Source organism: Podarcis muralis, chromosome 6 (assembly GCF_964188315.1).
Source record: "Podarcis muralis chromosome 6, rPodMur119.hap1.1, whole genome shotgun sequence".
In the NCBI taxonomy this organism is placed as follows: Eukaryota; Metazoa; Chordata; class Lepidosauria; order Squamata; family Lacertidae; genus Podarcis; species Podarcis muralis.
Genome location: NC_135660.1, coordinates 63,104,483 through 63,128,486, shown reverse-complemented (window position 1 = coordinate 63,128,486; position 24,004 = coordinate 63,104,483). Strand labels below are relative to the sequence as shown.

The 24,004-nt window shown below is 43.2% G+C and overlaps 1 protein-coding gene and 1 pseudogene across 3 annotated transcripts in view; one reads left to right on the top strand and one right to left on the bottom strand.

Annotated features, from left to right (window-relative positions):
* MYOF (myoferlin) overlaps window positions 1-19,661 on the top strand; it is a 78,579-nt gene extending 58,918 nt beyond the window's left edge. For 2 of the 3 annotated variants that reach the window (XM_077930441.1, XM_028729777.2), the window contains 16 exons: window positions 2,307-2,318; window positions 6,404-6,502; window positions 6,976-7,101; window positions 7,270-7,425; window positions 9,002-9,093; window positions 9,784-9,954; window positions 10,990-11,138; window positions 11,552-11,691; window positions 12,556-12,644; window positions 12,983-13,078; window positions 13,702-13,843; window positions 15,323-15,422; window positions 15,560-15,753; window positions 16,396-16,505; window positions 18,072-18,219; window positions 18,992-19,661. In XM_077930441.1, coding sequence (XP_077786567.1) covers window positions 2,307-2,318; window positions 6,404-6,502; window positions 6,976-7,101; window positions 7,270-7,425; window positions 9,002-9,093; window positions 9,784-9,954; window positions 10,990-11,138; window positions 11,552-11,691; window positions 12,556-12,644; window positions 12,983-13,078; window positions 13,702-13,843; window positions 15,323-15,422; window positions 15,560-15,753; window positions 16,396-16,505; window positions 18,072-18,219; window positions 18,992-19,036 — 1,869 coding nt within the window. In that variant the 3' untranslated portion in view covers window positions 19,037-19,661. Of the gene's footprint in view, window positions 1-221; window positions 279-2,306; window positions 2,319-6,403; window positions 6,503-6,975; window positions 7,102-7,269; window positions 7,426-9,001; window positions 9,094-9,783; window positions 9,955-10,989; window positions 11,139-11,551; window positions 11,692-12,555; window positions 12,645-12,982; window positions 13,079-13,701; window positions 13,844-15,322; window positions 15,423-15,559; window positions 15,754-16,395; window positions 16,506-18,071; window positions 18,220-18,991 lie in introns of all 3 variants that reach the window. The other variant, XM_077930440.1, reaches the window with a different exon arrangement.
* A 1,005-nt stretch (window positions 19,662-20,666) lies between these two features.
* LOC144328021 (tubulin alpha-1C chain pseudogene) lies at window positions 20,667-22,235 on the bottom strand (annotated as a pseudogene).
* Between the last annotated feature and the right edge of the window lie 1,769 nt (window positions 22,236-24,004).

The window sequence follows — 24,004 nt, the reverse complement described above, 5'->3', positions numbered from 1 at the left end:
GGTATGCTCAGGTCCTGAAGAGATCAACCTAGCAAACTTTTAAAAAATAAAAAATAAAAAAATCAATATATCAATAAAATATGGACTTCAATTATTTGAGATATTTTAAAGGTAAGACAAAATAAAGGCTTCTTGGGGAAGCAAACATTAAAAAAGAGTATGCCGTTAACAGACTAGAATAACAGATGTAGAACTTTCCTAAACTACATTCCAATTTCTAGTGTTTAAGCGGTATGTCAACAGCACTCAGCAAAATGGCTTCTCCAACAACAGTGCATGTATGTATGAAGCAAACGCATGCGCACTATTCACCTGGGGCCTTAGGTGCTTTGGTTCACTGAACTTTCATTCCTCCTTTGAGTCTTCTGCAGGGAGGTTTTGGAGAAAACCAACTTTCAGGTTTTAAAGCAGAATGATTACTTAGAAAATAAATTTCCATTCACATTTGGACATTTGCAGAGCAGTATTTCCATTTGGAACTGGAAAGCTTGTATTCACATTAGCAATTCACATAGGGTGCGGATTTGGATGTTGACGATAAGATGAAATCATATACAAATAAAACATAATAAAAATATTTTTAAAAAGTTAAGTTGGATATTGAAGGAAAATTCTTATCTTCACATACAGTAGATCAGGGGTCAGCAACCTAAGGCCCATGGGCCAGTAGCGGCCCACGGGGCTCCTCTATCCGGCCCATGGCGACCCCTGCTACCCCTGCCGCCCACTCTTACCGGCACGGTGCAGTGCGGCATGGCACAGAACAGTGCGGGGAACAACTTCCGGGTTGATGGTGCCTGTGTGCATGAGCATCCTCCGACCCGGATGTGTGCCAGAAATAGCGTGTGCGCATGCGCACAGGCGCTCCTCCGACCTGGAAGTGCTAGTGTGCACACACGCTCCGGCCCATCCTCTGACGGACAGAGCATGGACTGGCCCATCGTCCGGTAAGCTTGCCGACCCCTGCAGTAGATGATACTGATCTTTACCTGGATGTTTTCTCCAAAATCTCAAACGTAATTGGTTTTGGGGACACAATGAGTGTTCATGGGCTGTACTATAATCAGTGGCATTCACAGCTAGAGATTATAATTGTAGTTTGTTGTGGGAATTTGTTTTACAGACATACAGAATCATCAAACTTATATTTTCAAAATATCAGGGCAGAAGTGGTGGTGGTAGCTGTACAAAGTGCAGCAAGAAAATAATGGTTCATTTTGCGCGTGTTTTCTCTCTCTTTCATTAGAATGCCAATTGAAATAATAATTTTCACAGTACTTTCTCTCTGTTTTGAGCTCTAAAGGAGGGCTGGGGAATCTGGGACCCTCCAGATGTTGCTGAACCTAAACTCCCATTGTCCCTCATCATTGGCCATGCTGGCTTGGGCTGATGGAAGTTGGTATCCAACAACATTTGGAGATGACAAGTTTTCTACTCCAGAAAAAAACAGTTTCTCTCTCCCTCCCCCCGCCAATATAGAATAATTCATAGAACTACAACTTTCAATAGCCAAATGGTCAGAGATTTACCAGGTGCTGAGGGCACAATATTGTGTGGAAAGTATTTATTGCACAAAGACTGGCTTTCACATCATGATAAACTAATAAAATAAAACAGATATTAAGGTTGCAACCCCAAAATAAGTCCTATCAAACTCACTGGAACTTACTTTTCAACAGACATGCATAAGGTGGTTCTGTAAAGTGCTTAGATATTTATTTATTAACTTTCTCTCTTGACTACCCTCCCAAAGGAGCCCTGTGATAAAACAATGCAATTCAATATGAATGTAAGCCTATCTAATGCTCGGATTTGGAATCACATGGTGTATGACCGCAATCTTCATAAAACTGGGGGGGGGGGGAATGGAATTCTTATATAACACATCCTAGTCACCTTTTAACAGTAACAGACCACCAGTGCAGTTTTAATTAATTGGGAGATTCTGAACAAATGAATGAGTCCTGGAACTGTCAGGCTGATAATCAGGTTGAGCCTTGTAGTAGTTCCATTAAATGCTTTATTTTCCAACTGTATCAAATTGCTACATTAATTTTCTGGAGTATCAAATTGTTGGATTAACAGGTCTGTTGGTTATGAAATGGACATACTACCCTAATAAATACTTGGTCAATATGCGGAGACACAAATAAAAAAATATATTGCCTGCACATTTAATATATTCATTAAACACCCACAATTTATTTTATTCAGTGTATAGAACCGGGGGTAAATATTGGTTGAATTTTAACTATTCTGCTTTGGTTTTTCCTTCCCCATCCCTTTGGATGTGTCCTCCTGAACAGCTCACAGAAAAGGTAATGAAATCTATCCTGATTTTGGTTATGTAAACTATTCCCTTTGTACTTATTGAGAAGTCTCACCATGTTCTAAAATATGTGGTAATACAGCACATAATAACTTTACATTGTTAAAGTTAACCAGTCTCAACCTGGTCAGTGGCGGCTGTATGAGTTTAAATTTATTGAAGGAAGAATACAGTTGTGCCTTGGTTTTCGAGCAGCCTAGTTCTCAAATGTTTTGGCTCCTAGAAGTGACTGTTCCAGTTTTCGAACGTTCTTTTGGAAGCCAAACGTCCGCCGGGGCTTACACAGCTTCCGATTGACTGCAGGAACTTCCTGCAGCCAATTAGAAGATGTGCTTTGGTTGTCAAACGCTTTGGAAGTCGAACAAACTTCTGGAATGGATTCTGCTCAACTTCCAAGGTACAACTGTATTAATAAAAGGGTGCAGCTACATGTAGTTTTGCCCACCCATTTCCTCTGAAAAAGCAGCTCTGAAAGGAGGACCTATTGGAAGAAAAGTTCCCCATTCCTCGTTGTATTTATTTTAATAAACTATCCACAAGAGAACCACTGAAGCTCTGTTGAAATGAAGAGATATAACAAAGCAATAGTAATTAGCCAGATGCACCTTTGTCACTTCAGTTTTCTGCTCTGTATTTCGGACTAAATCTTTAGCTTCTTACATATTCTGCCTTTTATTCGCAGTGCACTCCCTGTACAAGTTGCATGGAAAGCAGGTTGAGTGTCACCAGTGCCCAAATTTAGGATCAGGGAACTGCAAATGTGCAGAGCTCCCGACACCTTGCCATAGATGTGCCAATGTGAATATTAACTACTGGAGGCCTTTCTGTGCCCCTCAGGTCACCCAGAGCCAAGTCTGCCAGTTTAGTGCGCCTACTCTGAAGAGCCCTTGCTGGGATTGTGGGGGAAGAGGTCCTATGCCAGGAAAAGGCATCTCATGCAAGAGGGTTTTCTGGCATATCCAATGTAATCTGGCAACATTCCAGAGGCTTTGAGGCTCTGTTAGATCTAGAGCCATTCTCTGCCTTGCAACTTTTTGCTACAGGAACCGTATGATCTGTGAATCTCTCTTGGCCCCATCATAGACTTTTGGGCCATTTAATCAGAATGTCTTCTGGTGAGGTCTACAGCACACATATCCAGCTTAATAATAATAATAATAATAATAATTTATTATTTGTACCCCGCCCATCTGGCTGGGTTTCCCCAGCCACTCTGGGCGGCTTCCAACAAAGATAAAAAAAACACTAAAATGTCACATATTAAAAACTTCCCTGAACAGGGCTGCCTTCAGATGTCTTCTGAATGTCAGGTAGTTGTTTATCGCTTTGACATCTGATGGGAGGGCGTTCCACAGGACGGGCGCCACTACCGAGAAGGCCCTCTGCCTGGTTCCCTGTAACTTGACCTCTCGTAGTGAGGGAACCGCCAGAAGGCCCTCGGAGCTGGACCTCAGTGTCCGGGCAGAACGATGGGGGTGGAGACGCTCCTTCAGATATACTGGACCAAGGCCGTTTAGGGCTTTAAAGGTCAGCACCAACACTTTGAATTGTGCTCGGAAACTTACTGGGAGCCAATGTAGGTCTTTCAAGACCGGTGTTATATGGTCTCGGCGGCCGCACCCAGTCACCAGTCTAGCTGCCGCATTCTGGATTAGTTGTAGTTTCCGGGTCACCTTCAAAGGTAGCCCCACGTAGAGCGCATTGCAGTAGTCCAAGCGGGAGATAACCAGAGCATGTACCACTCTGGCGAGACAGTCCGCAGGCAGATAGGGTCTCAGCCTACGTACCAGATGGAGCTGGTAAACAGCTGCCCTGGATACAGATTTGACCTGTGCCTCCATGGACAGCTGTGAGTCCAAAATGACTCCCAGGCTGCGCACCTGGTCTTTCAGGGGCACAGTTACCCCATTCAGGACCAGGGAATCCTCCACACCTGCCCGCCTCCTGTCCCCCAAAAACAGTACTTCTGTCTTGTCGGGATTCAACCTCAATCTGTTAGCCGCCATCCATCCTCCAACCGCCTCCAGGCACTCACACAGGACCTTCACCGCCTTCACTGGTTCTGATTTAAAAGAGAGGTAGAGCTGGGTATCATCCGCATACTGATGAACACCCAGCCCAAACCTCCTGATGATCTCTCCCAGTGGCTGCATGTAAATGTTGAAAAGCATGGGGGAGAGGACAGAGCCCTGAGGCACCCCACAAGTGAGGGCCCAGGGGTCTGAACACTCATCCCCCACCACCACTTTCTGAACACGGCCCAGGAGGAAGGAGCGGAACCACTGTATGACAGTGCCCCCAGCTCCCAGCCCCTCAAGACGGTTCAGAAGGATGTTATGGTCGATGGTATCAAACGCCGCTGAGAGATCCAGCAGAACTAGGAAACAGCTCTCACCTTTGTCCCTAGCCCGCCGGAGATCATCAACCAGTGCGACCAAGGCAGTTTCAGTCCCATGATGAGGCCTGAATCCCGACTGGAAGGGATCCAAATGGTCCGCTTCTTCCAGGCGTGCCTGGAGTTGTTCAGCAACCACTCGCTCAATCACCTTGCCCAAGAATGGAAGATTTGAGACTGGGCGATAATTGGCCATCGTGGCCGCATCTAAAGATGGTTTTTTAAGAAGCGGTTTAATAACCGCCTCTTTCAGCGGGTCTGGGAAGGCTCCCTCACGGAGGGAAGCATTCACCACCCCACGAAGCCCATCGCCCAGTCCTTCCCGGCTAGCTTTTATAAGCCAGGATGGGCAAGGATCCAGGAGGCAGGTGGTTGGCTTCACTCGTCCAAGCAGCCTGTCCACATCCTCGGAGGTAACAGGTTGGAATTGATCCCACACAACTTGACTAGACAGGACTCTAGCACTCTCCCGCCCTGGCTCTGCTCCCACGGTGGAGTCTACTTCTTCCCTAATCTGAGCGATTTTATCTGCAAAAAACTTTGCAAAATCATTGCAGGAGATCATGTGGCCCATACTGGGCCCAGATGTCGCAGGTGGTTCCGCTAAATTGTGAACCACCTGAAAAAGTCTCCTGCTGCTGTTTTCTGCAGATGCAATAGAGGCGGCGAAGAAGGTCTTCTTCGCCGTCGCTATCGCCACTTGGTAGGCTCGACGTTGAGCTCTAACCTGTGTCCGGTCAGATTCGGAATGGGTTATCCGCCACCGGCGCTCTAGCCGTCTCAACGATTGTTTCATTGCCCTCAGATCCGTGGAGAACCACGGGGCTCTCCGGGCTCCATGCAATCGGAGAGGGCGCTTTGGAGCCAAACAGTCAATAGCCCTGGTTAACTCCACATTCCAGCGGGCCACCAGGGAATCGGCTGAAAGGCCATCAACATGGGATAAAGCATCCCCTACCACTCTCTGGAAACCATTTGGATCCATTAAGTGGCGGGGGCGGACCATCCGAATTGGTCCCACCTCCCTGCAGAGGGGATGGGTCGCAGAGAAGTCCAGTTGCACCAGGAAGTGATCTGACCATGGCACTTCTTTCGTTTCGCTTTTACTTAGTGTCAGATCACCAACATCCATAGAGGTAAACACCAGGTCCAAGGCATGTCCGCGGCTATGGGTTGGGCCAGACTTATTCAGGGACAGCCCCATGGAGGCCATGCTTTCCACGAAGTCCCGAGCAGCCCCTTGTAAGGTCGTGTCGGCATGGATGTTAAAATCCCCTAGGACAACCAAGCTAGGTGTCTCCAGGAGGACATCCGCCACGACCTGAAGCAGCTCGGGCAGGGAATCCTTGGTGCAGCGGGGAGGTCGGTACAGCTTAAGGTGCCCCTTCCTCTGCTTGCTGTGACTAGTTAAGGCTTGGCCTCTGCTATACATGTGGGCTGCCTAGCTTCCACACCTAAGGACTAGATCTGAGGTGGGGAGCCTGTGGAGAACCTTCAGGTATTGCTGGACTCCTAAATCCCTTCAGGCCAAGTTAACATGGCCAGCAGATAGGGCTGATGAAAGTTGTATTTCAGCAACATTTGGAGGGCCACAGGGTCCCCATCCATGGGCTAGAATAGATCATCCTGGAATTTCAGTTTGTTTTTACATACACCTATAATCTCCCATTTTTATATAGGAGGAAGAAATTGTCGACTGGTGGAGCAAGTTTTATGCTTCAATAGGAGATACTGAGAAATGTGGACAATATATTGCAAAGGGATACGATATGCTAAAGGTATTTGTTTTGAGTGCATTCTTGTTGTTGTTTAAAGATGTCGCCAACTTTAAAAATAAGCAGACTTTAGTTCAATGCACTGTTTTTGGTTGAACTTGCCACCCTCAATTTTAAAAAACTTGAGGCATATTGCTTTTTTATTTTTGTACAAGGGGTTGTGAAATAGGTCCCAGGGGGGAAACTCCAAAGTTACCTTGAAAGAGGCATATTCTCTTGCATGATCACTGCACATTTTGCATGAGTGCTATGGGAAAATGACAAGATCACGCCACCAAATAACAGATTGCTGCTTACTGTATTATTATCCCAGGCCATCTAAAGTTCTTTCACATGCACCATGAATTATATATACACACACAGTCACTTTCTTTAAAACTTAGGGATGTTTTGCAAAGTTGTGCATTTATTGAAGCTTGCCACTTGTTTGTTTCTAATGCTTTTTTTTTGTAATTTTACCTAACTTTTGTTTCAAGGTGTACAAGAGTGAACTGGAGAATGTACCCGATTTTAGGGGTTTAACAGATTTTTGTGATACTTTCAAGCTGCATCGGGGAAGGTCTGAAGAAAATGATGACCCTAGTGTTGTGGGAGAATTTAAGGTAAAACACGCACACCTTAAATTACATTATTAGGCAGAAAACCAAGCTTAAGTACGGTACTGTTCTGCATAGTACTCCATTCCTAAGACAGAACAGATACGTAATAACCAAGTAAAAAAGGCTTGTTTTGGTTTGGACTTACCTTTTCATTTTTGTTTAACTTCATAGGGCTCTTTTAGGATCTACGCATTACCAGATGACCCTAATGTACCACCTCCTCCTCGGCAGTTCCGTGAACTTCCAGACAGTGGGCCTCAAGAGTGTATCATTCGGATTTATATAGTCCGAGGCTTAGAACTCCAGCCTAAGGATAACAATGGAATGGTGAGTTAACATTTCCAGATGAGCGTTAAGATTAGACCTCTATTGTCTACAACAGGAACATCCAACTCCCAAGAGACTGCAAGCTACTCACAGAATAAAAAACTAGCAGTGATCTACCCCTGAGGTGTTCAATTGTTGAGCTTTTTTTAGGGAGGAAAGTCCCATTTTGGAGAGGAAAATGTCGCTCACCAAGGGAACAATCTGCCTCGCAGCGAAAACTCTGTCTTCTGTTCTAACGATCATGCGTGAATGGAGGAGGGGGAGGGGCCGGATGCTCTTATGCCACCACAAGGGAGCCCATAATCAACACCGGAACCTCATGATTGACCAGTTAGACATCCCTGGTCTGCAAGTTGTAGTACAGCTTTGGACCAGGATTCTGGTTTAGACCAGGATTCGGATAATATTATTATTAATAATAATAATTTTGCAGGAAGAAATAGGCAGATATATACAGTGGTACCTCAGAAGTCAAACAGAATCCGTTCCGGAAGTTCATTACACTTCCAAAAATGTTCACAATAATAACAATAATAACAATAATAATTTATTATTTGTACTCCACCCATCTGGCTGGGTTTCCCCAGCCACTCTGGGTGGCTTCCAACAAAGATTAAAAATACATTAAAATGTCACACATTAAAAACTTCCCTAAACAGGGCTGCCTTCAGATGTTTTCTAAATGTCAGGTAGTTCTTTATCTCTTTGACATCTGATGGGAGGGTGTTCCACAGGGCAGGCGCCACTACCGAGAAGGCCCTCTGCCTGGTTCCCTGTAGCTTTGCTTCTCACAATGAGGGAACCGCCAGAAGGCCCTCGGCACTGGACCTCAGTGTCCGGGCAGAACGATGGGGGTGGAGACACTCCTTCAGGTATACAGGGCTGGAAACCAAGGTACAGCTTCCAATTGGCTGCAGAAAGCTTCTGAAGCCGATTAGAAGCCGCAGAAGCCATGTCAGACATTCAGGTTCTGAAGAACGTTCACAAACCAGAACACTCACTTCTGGGTTTGCGGCATTCGGGAGCCAAAACGTTCGACTCACAAGGCATTTGGGATCCAAGGTAGGACTGTACAGAGCTATGAATACTGAAATGTTTTATAAAATAATACCATGACTGAGAATGCCAGACTTGGAATTGAGAATCTGGGCTGAAATTTTCAGGTGGACGTGGACTCCCCCAGGTGTTCCTAAGCAAGTCACTTCCCCCATCTATATCTCTTAAAAGGCAGCATCTGTTACCTGCCTCACAGTGGTGTCACAGCAATAGATGAGATAAGGACTGTAATGACTGACATAGCAATTACCGTACTTGCAGGGACCAGTGCACCAAGGCATAAATGGAGTTCCTCGCTGGGAAGAGCTGGAGTGGTTCCCCAGCCTCTTAGGCGAAAGGGCCAGCTCTATCTGCACAAAAGGCTGCATGCCCAGAGCTGTTCTGTCTGCCAAATTTCCTTGGGAAATTTCCTTGTATAGGAGCTCCATATATAGACATGGACCTTCGTAGAAAATGTGGCTTGTATTAATTATCAATCCTACAGTGCACATGAATTAACAATACCCTTGTTTCCAAACAGTGTGATCCTTATATTAAAATCACCTTGGGCAAAAAAGTGGTGGAAGACAGAGATCATTATATTCCCAACACTATCAATCCAATTTTTGGCAGGTAACTTTTAAGACTTCCTCCTTCTGTGTGATTAGAATGGCTCTAATCCTCTCATAGTTTAAAGAACAATTATGCCTTGTTATAGCCTTAATTTTGTTTCAAGAAATCATTATTTCACCTTACTCTTACTTATAAAAAAAAAGTCAGGGGAATGGGGGAAAAGTGTGGCACGCTCTTCTTCTGGTTTTCTGTTATGGGAGGATCCTGAATTGGATTAGAACACAATGAGGGATGGACTATAACACTCACCTCAATTTACAGAAGAAGAAAATTCTCCCATTTAAAAATGCTTATATATTCTACTGATAGTACTAATATTCCAGTTAATAACCTGGAATTGTATACAATTTTTTAAAAGGGGTGGGGGATTTTGGAAGAAGGTAGAGGGCTTAATCCTTATGCTAATGATATGCTAATGTCCTCAGAATGTGATGAAATAAGATGTATTTATAATTTAGAAATAAGCATTTTTCTAGTAGTCATTTGCTGTTTTTTTTCTTCTATCAGCTAATTATCTTTATCAGTCTACAGGTCCATAGTGACCCTTGCAGGGAGTTTAACTAGTAATTCCAATTGCAGTGGCTTACTGGTTTATGAAAAATGCTGATCGTATTTGTTATGAGTGTCACTAATGTTTTCAGGGTGGTTAGTTTTCTGAATTTCAAACATGCCAAATATTCCTGTGTTTAGAATGTACGAACTGAGTTGCTTCTTGCCTCAAGAGAAGGATCTGAAAATTTCTGTTTATGACTATGATATGCTGACTCGAGATGAAAAAGTTGGTGAAACCATCATTGATTTGGAAAACAGATTTCTCTCCCGGTTTGGATCTCAATGTGGAATACCACAGCAGTACTGTGTGTAAGTTGCTCACTGCTATAGCTATTAAAAACATGGAAAACCTAAGCCCATGATTAAATGTCTCCCTGCGAAAACGACGTTCCTTAGAAGCAGTTATCTTGGCTGGACATAACACCTCATATTTACTGCATTTTCACAGACTGTGATAGGATAGGATATGGCTTTCCTGATTAAAGCATTGTCTACAGTGAATTTACCTCAGTTCAGAATCCTATATATATGCCAATGTGCCCCTGAAGCTCCTGCACATGTGAGCTTTTCAATGAGACAGCTTCTTAAGTAAAAAGGATTCATATCTAAGACTGCTGCTTTCATTGCAGGAAATGGGAAGCCCTTGTGAGCAGTGCCAAATAATATTTTACAGCTTCATTGTGTGTGTAAGAAACATAGGGGGAAGCTTCCTTCATGTGGGCACTTCAATTTCATTGCAACAAAAAGATAACCTACAAGTGTGTAAGTGTGTGTGTGTGTGTGTGTGTGTGTGTGTGTGTGTGTGTGTGTGTGTGTTAGGCTTCATTTAGACATAACACTAAACCATGGTTTCAGGAATGAGCATAGCGTCTACCCAGACTCATATACGGTACATCATTCTTTTCCGCCAGCATGACTAGAAAGAAATTAGAAGCTCCACTTCCATTTTAGATTAGCTGCAATTTAGTGTATCCTCCAAAACATAAAATGTGGTTAATCTTAACTATGCTTAGTGAAAACAGCCAGCTTTATCAACTATGATTTGAAGCTGACTGAGCACAGTTTGTCCAGGCCTGAAATAGGTGATTTGCAATGGAAGGAGAATCACTTGGGCTCAGAAGAAGGCTAAACTAGTTCTCATAGGCTCCATAGGCCTAGCATATTTTAGTTTTGCAAAACACCCTATTGTGGAGTTGAATTCCCGTCTTTTAAATTCAACATAATTCCATCCACTTGTTCATCATATTGAGGAATATGGCAAAGTGTTACTAAGAAATGATGTGCCTGTATCCAAGAGACACACTGTCTATCTATCCTGAAATTTTCTCTTAATTCCTAAAAAAGCTCAGGTATCAATACATGGAGAGACCAACTGAAGCCAACACAACTCTTGCAAAATTTAGCCAGGGTTAAAGGCTATTCTCCCCCAGTCCTTTCTGAAAATGGGACGAGGATTAGTTATGGAGGAAGACAATATACTTTGGAAGAATTTGGTGAGTTTTCTCCTTGTTATTGAGTTTTGCTGATTTGTGTTTTGTGCTGTCCCCACAGTGTTTTCCTTGAGCATTTATATGTATAAGAATATAGAATTGAAACTGCATTGTCAGTTGTAACCAGTAGTTTTGATGTGGAAAACCAGATCAGCATGCGGAACTGGGGCTTTCCAATTGTTCGCTATAGGAAAGTGAAAGAGGTGCAATGCATGACAGTGGAATTTTGCCTTTCCATAGCTAGCAGTGAAAACCCCATGTGCTCATAGATCTAGCAGGCTGTTCTTTGTCCACCATAAATCTATTGAATGATTGCATATATTTATACAATATATTTATACAAATGTGGATACTTGCTAATTTCAGTACTTGGCTGTGAATGCCTACTGATTTACATTTTTCTTTCTTTACTTCAGAGGCCAACAAAAAACTGCATGAACACCTTGGGCCTGGTGAAGAACGGCTTGCCCTTTACATTCTCAGAACTCAGGGCTTGGTGCCTGAGCATGTAGAGACAAGAACTTTGTACAGTACCTTCCAGCCAAACATCTCACAAGTACTATACATTTATATTTTATATATTACTGCATTTATATCCCACTTTTCTTTCAAGGAGCTCATCTCTACATCAGTTACATCCACCAAGTCCCCTGGTGACTGGCTTGGCATCACATACCTGATGTAGATACAGTGGTTTTTTCTGGGAGGACGCAGGGGGACGCCTACCCCTAAACACTTTATGAATCTAAGTTTGGCCTCCTATTTCAATAGGAGTAGGAAAATGACAGTACCCCTAAACATTTTTTTAGAAGAAAAAAAGTGCACTGTGTATCCACTGGGACCTCTAGCTGTATCACACCCCCCCCCAAAAAAAAAAAATACCACACACAATTAGAGCTGGATGAGGATTTTTCATCTTTATCATATTTTGTCATTTGGGGGCAGGGTGAGCTTCTGGTTTCCCCCCCTGCATGTTAAGCATTGTTTGTTTGTTTGTTTTGTTATTATATGAAGTGGTATGAGAAGCTCTTTCATGGGTCACTGCAGTATTCCGTTCTTGACGTTTTGGTAAAGACCTGCAATTTTTCACAGCACTTCAAGCGCTGTATTGACTGTGGCAAGGGCTTGGGCGTTCCAAGTGAAATTTCTGACATCTTCACCTTGAAACAACAGGAAACCCAGCAATGCCATGTCATAAATTACTTTTGAAAGGTCTCGTGTGTTTCAACCATGTGTTGCCATGTGACATGGTAGGCAGGTGTAAGAGTGGAGAGTCAAGCCCAAGGCCTAACTGTGCATATGCAATCAGTTGCATGGGTCTTTGGATTCAGGCCATGATATCAAATTGGAATATTGATAATGTCATATAACAGGGTTTTTGTTTAAAAAAGACCTGACATGACTGCCTTACTTGATACAGGGGAAGCTTCAGATGTGGGTGGATGTTTTCCCCAAAAGCATGGGTCCACCCGGCCCTCCTTTCAACATCACTCCTCGCAAGGCTAAGAAGTAAGTAAATAAGGATTAAGGCAGGTGGCATGCTTTTTTGGAACCTCCATGTTGACCCCTTAACTGCGGTGATGATTATGAGCACGGTGGTGGATTTACTTCATATTCTGTTCCAGTCCTTTCCACTACTAGAATACAAATGTGTTCTTTATACTCCACAACAGGGATATCCAACCACATGCCCTCCAAATGTTGTGGACTACAAGTTTAACCATTCCTGACCATTGGCCATGCTGGCTGGTGATGATGGGAACTGTAGTCCAAAACATCAGGAACGAACCATATTGGCTCCCTCTGATCTGCTGGATATAAACCTAAGAGCAAATCCTGTATTACAGGTATGAGCTGCGGGTAATTGTGTGGAACACAAAGGATGTCATCCTGGATGAAAAAAGCATCACAGGGGAAGAGATGAGTGATATCTACGTGAAAGGGTAAGAGACCCACATCCCAGATCTTGTTAATGATGAACACAACTGTAAGATCAGTTTAAAGGTCTGGTTCTCATTAAGAGTACCACTGCATTGAGCGTTGCCTGCAGACGTTTCCAGGTTCAATCCCCAGCAGCTCAAGGAGGGGGAAACCCGTGGGGAAAGCATGAAGGGGAAAGCATGAAGAGCCACTGCCTGTCAAAGTAGACATTGCTGAGCTAGATGGAGCATTGCTCTGACTTGGTACAAGGCAGCTGCCTGTGATGTCATTACTGGAAGAAGGAATTAATGAAAGGCTGGAATTTTGTCCTCAGGCATGAAAATGTCTTGAGCTGGCCCTGTCAAATGACTTCTTTGTTATCTTGGGTGTAGGAAGTTTAATGGGGACATTGGGACCGATTACTGGCAATATATCTAACTGGCAGAACTGGCCACATTACACTGAGATTAGTGGAGCTATTTGGGATGAAATCAGACAGTAGAGTGCCAGGGTCTCTGTTTCAGTTCTGGTGTTTTGCAACGTAAACATTACAGGTCTGAAGCTGCGGTGAAGTGTTGCTGCATTGTGCAAAGCCATCAGTCCTATTCACTGTGCACAGCTAAATGTCCTTGTTTCTGACTTTCAGATGGATGCCTGGCCATGAAGAAAATAAGCAGAAAACAGATGTGCATTACAGGTCCCTAGACGGGGAAGGGAACTTCAACTGGAGATTTATTTTTCCTTTTGAGTATTTCCCAGCTGAGCAGCTCTGTACAGTTTCAAAAAAGGTGATTCTTCTCTGATTATGTTAATAATAAAAATTAATCTTGGCCATTCACAGCCAAAAGTCTTGCACCAGGACACTGAGTTGTGGGTAGATTTTTCCTGAATCTTAAAAATAAACAAACAAAAAAAACCCGACACAGCAAACTGCAGCCTCCGCAGCAACATGTTTTGGTAGATCTGTTTGGGATGGAAGGAAAGTTCTTTCCCCTCCTTTGTTTTTTTTCTGCTCAGATTTGCTGTTCCCCTGCACAGATGCTTTTCCATCCATAGAGGAAAAGACATAGGTGGAAAAGTAGCAGAGTGTAAGAACATGATTTTGGGAAGGAAATGACCAGAGTAGAAAGGGTTAAGAAGCCCTTCCACTGAAACTTTCAGCCTCCCACATCTGCTTTTCATATATATAAAAAATCAGCCTTAATATTGGAAGAACTACTACAGGTGTCTGTAATGTCATATCTAGAGTGGCCCATAGGTAGGTCAGATTGTGGCCTTTACCAAATTCTCACATTCAAGCAAGTATTCGTCACTCCTTGCCACCTGAACATTTAAAAATGCAAATATGAACCTTGCTTTGCATATCCCTGAGATACAGTTTTCTTTCCACTATGTCTGATAATGACTTCTAAGATACAAAAAATAAACCCCACACCTTTTTGGCTCCAGAACTACAAACCTGCATAATATTAAAATGTTTCATAGTGTGAAAATTTCAGGTAGGATTCTTTTTAAAAAATAAAAAAGCAACTATTTTGACAGTTCAGATGCAAGGAAACAGATTACTTGTCTGCTGTGAGTGCAGCAGCAAAAGTTTTCACCAGCTTAGGCAAGCAGAGGACCTTCTAATGAATTGCCTTTGAATGTGATCCTTTTTGGCCAGCAGACCAAATCGCTATCTCATTCCACCTCTACTGGCCAACTTTGACAGGTGGGTGGAGCCATGCACTGTCAGTCATGATGATGTCAGGTGTCTGACTCATCAAAATTGGCCTGCAGAGGTGTGTGGGGGGGGGAGAGATATTAAGCAGCAAATGAGCACTGAGCAGGATTTCACTCTTCGCTCATTAGCTGATGTTGAGTGTGCTGCTGTGGCTGCATAGTGCTGTTCCTTGTAGGAAATGGTGAGTGTGGCCAATGCAGAATTTAACTCTGCCCATCATCTGAGATCACCTGCCCAAACATGAGCTGATTGATAGGTAGATGTGGTTTGGGGAACAGGGTCCCCCGGTGGGTCAAAAGGTTGCACAACCCAGCTTTAGGCACACACTTTTTTCCTGTAGTCACAACTCCCTTCCAGTAGCACGAAGGAATTTTTTTGTTTTGACTATGGCAGACCAACACGGCTACCTATCTGTAATCACAACTCCCTGTTTGTGGAAATGCTGCTAACAGAGAGATGGAATTAGGGGCAGTGGGAGGGAGGTTGGGTCACTGCAGCAGGCATGAAAATTACAATTTCTTTTTACTGGTTCTGTTCTCCTTAGGAACACTTTTGGAGCCTTGACAATACAGAATTCAGAATTCCACCCAAGCTGCTTATTCAAATATGGGACAATGATAAGTTTTCCTTGGATGACTATCTCGGTATGCCCTTTGAAGTATAATATGGGTTGGGTGGGGAGTTTTGCAAAGGGAGAGATTTTTGTCAAGTTTTCATTTGGAGAGAAACGAATTGTGTGACCAGATTTCCCACCCACCAACCCTTCTGTCTTTTCCTATAGGTTTTGTTGAACTTGATTTACACAATGCAATTGTGCCAGCAAAATCTCCAGAAAAGTGCTCTTTGGACATGATTCCAGAATACAAGCCAACTAACACTCTCAAGACCCCTAAGATTGCTTCACTCTTTGAACAGAAATCCATGAGAGGATGGTGGCCATGCTATGCAGAAAAAGATGGCTCCCGTGTTTTGGCTGTACGTCCCCGTTAATATGCATAAATAATTACATCATTAGTTGCCAGGGTTTCATTTTGCCTCTAAATCTCTTATAACTCCCTTCCCCTCCAGCACTTCTTCGCCTTCCTTAAATATCATGAGCAAAACATCATAATAGCATAACTCAGCCTTCCTCAAACTGGTGACCTGCAGATGGTGTGACCATCATCAGAGCTGGGGGTAATGAGAGCTATTGTCAAAAACATATGGAGGGCACCAAGGTGGAAGATGCTAGAATAACTTACCATTAACCTGCCCCAGATGTGTACAATAAGACCCAGTGATTGCAGCCAGGACCAATTGACATGAATAGCTTATCTCCCATTGATTTTAATGCATTCATAATATTTTCTGATTCAAGAGCTGTGATCTATATCTCCATGCATGCCCCCCCCCCATTTTATATGGCTTGAAAATATATTATAATTAGTGTTTTGTGGCATATAAACCCTAGGATTCTATGCACACAAATTTCCAATTTTGTTTCTTAAAACTTAATGGGAAGCATTAAGCACCTAGCCCACCCTGTGTAATTCCTCTTCTTCATCTGTAATGCCTGACACTGGAGGTCTGTTTTACTTTCAATGTGAAATCCTTGATGGTATTTTCAATTCTTTGAAGGGTAAAGTTGAGATGACTCTGGAAGTCCTTGGTGAAAAAGACATTGATGAACGGCCAGCTGGTAAAGGCAGAGATGAACCTAATATGAACCCCAAATTAGAGCAACCAAAGTAAGATACTTTGCTATATTTGAATTCAATATTCTTTAAACTTGAGTATCCAGATGTTGTTGGACTACGATGCCCAGCATCCCTGATTGGCTATGCTGGCTGTGGATGATGGAAGTTGTGGGGATGGGAGATGAATGAATGCTGTGCCAAATGTAGACATCTGTGCCATACATCTGAAGCACCCTTATACCACTTTAAAAGTCATGGCTTCCCCCAAGAATCCTGGGAGCTACAGTTTGTTAATAGTGTTGAAAATTAGGAGACCTCTCACAGAACTACAATTTCCAGCACTCTTAACAAACTACAATTCATGGGGGAAGCCACGACTGTTAAAAGTGATATAAGAGTGCTTTAAATGTATCACGTGGGTGTGACCTTAGTCAGGCTTAATGTAAACCCATTGAAATAAATGATTTTATTCTAAGTATGACCAAGTCAGGATCCAACACAGTGTTCTCAAGAAATAACAGACTGTAACATGAATTAAACAAATCAACTATTTTAAAACATTTAGCATCAACAATATACTGGATGCTTTACAGAACCTATCCATGATATATAGGCCCTCTCTGCAGCACATAATCAAAATTCTGAACTATCTGGTCTTTAGTTTTATAAATATGAGACATTATATGCTAGACTTTACTAAGTTTCCAGATAATTTAACTTTTATACCTAAGCAGCAAATATCATGGGCCTGTTTTCATTTAAACCCCACTTGACTGATTTGCCAGTAAGGAGTCATGTAAAAGCCCAAGGCAACATGTAGGTAATAGTAATGTGATTTCATTAATGAAAAATTGTCAATGAAACTTGGCATTCAGATTTCATATTGGGATTTGGCTCCCTAGTTCTTGAATTGTTAGAACCTTCTCAGAGCAGTGTAGGCAATGGAAGTCATGGAGGAACCATTACAACTGTGTGACATCAGAGCACAGCTGGTAGTGGCATCAAGAGAGGTAAAGGCCAGGCAAACACTGCAAGAAAATGAAAATGATGAGGGACAGAAAACTACTGTGTAAGATTTAGAAGCCAAGTTGGAAGCTACAGGGCTGGCAAAATTCCAAAGGCACCATGCAGCTAGGAAAATGCTGGATGGGAGAAACCCAGTTTCCTTTCCCCAACTCAATATTCGGAATGGCAGGCTCAGCTCCATAGAAGTGAATAGATTGAAGACTCTCACATGAAGACTCCTAACCTGCATACAAGAAGATAAAGGCAGTAGAAATGTGAATTTACAGCAAATTCCCTCAAACTGGTCTTATTTTAAAACATCTGCCTTTTGTCTTTGTATGAGATGCTGTAAGCATGATCAACTGTAATGGGGTAGCCAATGCGATACCCTCCAGATATTGCTGGACTACAGTTCCCATGATCCCTGACTATTGCTGGCAGGGGTTGATGGGAATTGTAGTCCAAATTGTTCAGAGGCTACCAGGTTGGCAATCTTTGTCTTACACAAAATTGAGAACACAGCCCATTTAGCAATAAATATGCTAGTTACTTGGTATCCTATGTTCCTTGCTAAGGTAACCAACTTTTTGTTGTTGTTGTTCCAAAATATAGCCGACCAGATACATCTTTCCTTTGGTTCACAAATCCATGCAAGACAATGAAGTTCATTGTGTGGCGCAGATTTAAGTGGGTCTTCATTGGCATCATCCTCCTCCTGATTGTGATCTTGTTTGTAGCCATTCTCCTGTACTCACTGCCGGTAAGCATTACAAAAATGTGTAATAGTGTTTTTAGCTTGTGACATTGCGTCTGTCTGTTATAGGCTTATATTCAGGATACAAGCCTGCTGCTCCTGTCCAGGGAGCAGTGCATGAATTACTATCATTGGAAAGGGAAGGAAATAAATTGCCTGTCATTTCCCTTAAGGGTATTTTATATCTTCGGAGGGTTTATCTCTGAAGATAACTAGGAACAAGATGTAATGCAGATGTAGCAGCTAGCTCCTTTGTTGACTGAGGCCACTAGCCAGAGTTACTCCAGTTCTCAAAGCTCTGCCAATACATTTCCCAGCCAAATCCAAATTTTACAGATGATGCATCTGGGGAGGATGATCCTTAGCATCCCAGCATTAGAATGGTACATTTTGCTGGGAAACAAGGGCAGACATTAATGGTGGCGCCCTAGTTTTGGAATTCCCTCCCCCTTGAAATCTAGTTGGTGCCTAAACTGCTGACCTTTAGATGCCAGGCTGTCCTGTCCATGTCTTTGACAATAACTTCACTGCCATTTGAAATGGTTTCAATTGCTATTTTGATTGTATTGTTGTGGTTTTTTTTTAATTGATAATATGGTTTTATGGGTTTTATTGTTACCTGTCCAGAGATCTGTGGGTGTGGGACAGGATATAAAGAGCCTAAATTAAATTAAAAGTCTGTTGAACTGAGTTTTTAGCAAAACACTCTTCAACTAAAATAAGTGTGTGTTTAAATTCAGAGTGCACTTTGATCACTTTTCCTTCTCTTTTTTTGTAGAACTACCTGTCAATGAAGATTGTGAATCCATTTCCATCTGGTTAGGGAAGATCCTTTTCTATCAAATGTTACATTCCAGTAAGGTTTTGAAACCTCCACCTTTGGACCAAACATAACCACCTGATAATCCTATACCTATCTACTCAAAAACAAGCCCCACTGAATTCAGTGGGACCTACTCCCTGGATAGGATAGCGGCATAAATCAAACTGCTTGTGTTTTTAACCAGGAAGAAGGTCATTTCTAAGAATTGAACTGTTATGTATGATGTATTGGGTGGTGCCAACTGTAAAATACTATGCTACAGTTCAGCATTTTGACTACAACAGTTTATTTTCTCATTTTGTTATCATCTTTGTTTTAAAAATTACTTTCCAAAAACATTATTCCAGAAAGCTTTCCCTTTCTCTCTTCTTTTTAAAGATGCACTCTATTTAAAGTATTGTTTTTTTATCATGAGCACTTTGAAATCCTGCCTCTTGATTTATGGAAAAAGCAGGCACTACTTACATTTTTAGAAATGAAAAAAACAAAACAGTGCAATAATAATTGTTCACCAGCTGTGTGAACCTCATGTTTTTAAAAGGTCATATTTACAGCAACAAGCTTCTATTCTCTGTGGTTCAACTTTATGAGCAAAACGATGAAATAAAGCAATATAAACTTGTGATTTATCATTGTAATTATTATTGTTACTTCTAATTTCAATTATGTGTTCACGACAGCAAAAATCAGATGTCAAGGCAGTGATAGTATCATAATTACAGTCCTGTGCAGTTGGATACCCATAATCCCACTGAAATCAATGAATGGGGTGAGTGAGGATTAACTATATAGGACATGGGTCGGCAAACTAAGGCCCAGGGGCTGGATCCGGCCCAATAGCCTTCTGCATCTGGCCCACGGTCAGTCCGGGAATCGCTGCATGGATCAGTGTGGGGATTCTGATCGTTCGGGCCGCACCATTTACCCCCCCCCCCCACACACACACACCACGGTGGCGCCTCCTGCCTCCCTCCTCCTGGCTTCTCCCCGCCCTGCCTAGAGGAGGAAGGGGGCTGGGCTTTGTTGAGCCATGGTTGGCTGAACACCATTTTAAGCAGTGCCTCTCCAGAGCCAGCCCTTTCGTGCCACTCATCATCCCTCCACTGCCACCGCCGCCAGCCCCTGGCACTCGCAAGGCACAGATAAGCAGCCACCGGGGCTGTGGAGAAGGAAGGGGAAAGTCGGTGGAAAGAGATCCCCCCCCCCAAAAAAAAATAGTCCAGCCCCTCACAAGGTCTGAGGGACAGTGGACCAGCCCCTTGCGGAAAAAGTTTGCTGACCCCTGATATAGGATTAGCTGCTACAGCAAGCCAGGGGGTTGAGGGTACACTATCCAATCACCTTGGCTTCCCATTACATTTGTACCTGGGAATGTGGTTTGTTGCTCCCTAAGGAACCACAACCGCTAGCCAGTTACCATATTTTTCTGTGTATAACACGCCCCTGTGTATAAGACTCCCCTTTGGGGGGGGACTCCAAATTAAGAAAATGGGGGGATACACTATCAGTGTATAAGATGACCCCTAAATTTTTTTTTATTTTTATTTTTAAATAGCAAGGTGGTTTTATTTGTTTGCATCCAGCTGGATGCTTTAAGGCTTGCATCATCATCATCAACTGGCAAGATACCTCAGTTATAAAAGTGTTTATTCCAAGCGCTCTGGCATGGAATGCCAGGTGTTCTGTTTACATTTGAGATTTGCTCCCCATTTACTTTATTACAAAGCAGCAAATGGTAGCAGCCATACAACAGACATGCGTGCAAGTCTAATACTCCTCGCCTTCATCGTCACCATCCAAGGAGTCTGTGCCCACTTCTTCATAATCCTTCTCAAGTGCAGTGAGGTCTTCACGGGCCTCCGAAAACTCCCCTTCCTCCATTCCTTCTCCAACATACCAATGGACAAAAGCACGCTTGGCATACATCAAGTCGAATTTGTGGTCCAGGCGGGCCCAGGCCTCTGCAATGGCTGTGGTGTTGCTGAGCATACAGACCGCACGCTGGACTTTGGCCAAGTCACCACCAGGAACAACCGTCGGAGGCTGGTAATTAATACCCACCTTAAAACCAGTAGGACACCAGTCAACGAACTGAATGCTACGCTTCGTTTTGATAGCGGCAATAGCAACATTGACATCCTTGGGGACAACATCTCCACGATACAGCATACAACAAGCCATGTACTTGCCATGGCGGGGATCACATTTCACCATCTGGTTGGATGGCTCAAAGCAGGCATTGGTGATCTCAGAGACAGAGAGCTGCTCATGGTAGGCCTTCTCTGCTGAGATAATGGGGGAATAGGTTACCAGAGGGAAGTGGATCCTGGGGTAAGGCACCAGGTTTGTCTGGAACTCTGTCAGATCCACATTTAAGGCACCATCAAATCTGAGAGAGGCAGTGATTGAAGAAACAATCTGACCGATGAGGCAGTTGAGGTTGGTGTAGGTTGGGCGTTCGATGTCCAGATTCCTACGACAAATGTCATAGATTGCTTCATTATCAACCATGAAGGCACAGTCAGAATGTTCGAGGGTGGTGTGGGTTGTCAGGATGGAGTTATATGGCTCAACAACAGCAGTTGAAACTTGGGGCGCTGGGTATATGGCAAATTCTAATTTTGATTTCTTTCCATAGTCGACTGAGAGGCGTTCCATAAGCAGAGAGGTGAATCCTGACCCAGTACCACCTCCAAAGCTGTGGAAGATCAGGAATCCTTGCAAGCCAGTACACTGGTCAGCCAGTTTCCTGACGCGCTCCAGTACGAGATCAATTATTTCTTTGCCTACAGTGTAGTGACCTCTTGCATAATTATTAGCTGCATCTTCCTTGCCAGAAATCAGCTGTTCTGGGTGAAAGAGCTGTTTATATGTCCCAGTCCGCACTTCGTCTATCACTGCTGGCTCCAAATCCACAAATACAGCACGAGGGAAATGTTTCCCTGCACCAGTTTCACTGAAGAAGGTGTTGAATGAGTCATCTCCACCACCAATTGTTTTGTCACTTGGCATGGTGCCATTAGGCTGGATCCCATGCTCCAAGCAGTAGAGTTCCCAGCATCCATTGCCGATTTGCACACCAGCTTGGCCAACGTGAATTGAGATGCACTCACGCATGTCTCCGACAGGCTACGAGGAGTCTGTGAGGTTGTCGGTGCTCTGGCTTCAGCAGACACGCTACGGGTCTGATCAGCACCACGAAAACCATGACCCCTAAATTTTAACATAACTTTTAAAGATAAAATCCTAGTCTTATGCATGGAAAAGTACAGTAAGTGTACATAGCATTGCTGCCTTAAACATCCTGCAAGTCCATCCTGCCCTCTCTGTAACCTATATGTGTGAATGAGCCATCGCAGACAGAACTTTTATGCTCACCAATATATAGCACAATCTTTTAAAACAGAGCAGTCCACACACGTAGCTGAGAGGAATCAAATCTTGTATAACCAAGATGGTGTATATGTGCAGATGTGAACCAGCCCCCCTCTTTTGACATTGCCCAATTCATCCTCAGTTGTCACTAACGAAATAAAAGGCTTTAGTTACAATACAATAGGCACCCCTATTGTAGGGCACCCTAAACTGTAGTTTTAACATATGTTTATACTTATATGTGAAGTGCGGTTATGGGCAAACATTTAGGATTCTGCAATTTGGCTTTATTTCCTGTTGGAGCCCAGCTTGGCCTGTCACTACCAATAAGAATATGGCAGCTATGGATGTTACGAGGTTCTCTCTGCCATTGGTATGAGTCATGACAGGGCAGACCTTGCGTCTGTGTAAAAAGATGTGTAGATTTCAGTCGGTTTGCACCTTTTTGTGGGTAAATGATAATCAGCTAAATTTTTCTGAGGTAAGCTGGTGGGTATAATTTCAGGAAATCATTTCCATAATGCGGAGTGTTATGTGCCAGCGTGGAACGGTTGTGCTGTCAAGATATAATAGCCTTTTATTTGGGATTGGAAAGAACCGACTTGAGAGGCATGACCTAAATGTGACAGCTCAGAGCTGGAACTAATCACAATCCACATGGATTGTCACTTCAGTATTGAAATTGTAATACTCTGGCAGCAACCAGCAACTTGTGTCAATGCAAGTTTGATCACTCCTGATTTAAGGCCTTTCAGTCGGTGACACAAATTTAACAGGGGATGGAAAACACAGAAGAGTTGCTTTTCATCCAAAGGCTAAAATACTATTAAAGAGAGATTTGGTCAGTGCCATTCTGGGGGAAACAATAATGAAAACGGAACCTGAGCAATCCTTCACACTTGGAGTGTGAAGGTGACAAGGAGTTTTGTTTTTTTTTTGAGCTGGCAATGCATCAGCCGCTCACAGCCCTAAAACCATTGAGCAGATCTTTTCAATATGTAACAACTGCTCATCAAAGACTACAGCAAAAATGCCAACGACTTGCTCAAACACTTTTAAAAGCACCATGCTTTGTAAGAGTTCCCTGCCTTAAGGGAGCTATCCCTACGTAGCTTTTCCTGTTGCCTCAGTCATGAAAATGTGTTGCAGGAGAAAGGCTATTTGGCTAAAACAGCTATAGCATCATAAACGTATGATAACCAAAAGCTGGAATTTAAGGTGTTAGAGTTACCCCATAGTCTGTGTTTTATGGTTAGCGTGATGTCTGCAGTTGGCAAGCAGTGAAACGCTGGGCGACTGAAGGAACCTGAGGCCTAGGAATATCAACTGGTAAGTGAAAAAGAGGAAGAAGACAGTTGCTGGCCACTGAGAGGGAACAGAAGAAAAGCAAGAAGGAGAGAAGGCAGAGAGATCCACACCATACATTTAAAGATTATGGCTTCCCCCAAATATTTCGTTAAGGGGACTTAGAACTGTGGCCCTGTGAGGATTCTTTAGGGGAAGCCATGACCATTATGATGATAGACATGTGCTTTAAATGTACAGTGCAGAAGAAGAAAGGGAGGAGGAGGAGGGGAAGAACAGTAAGCAAAG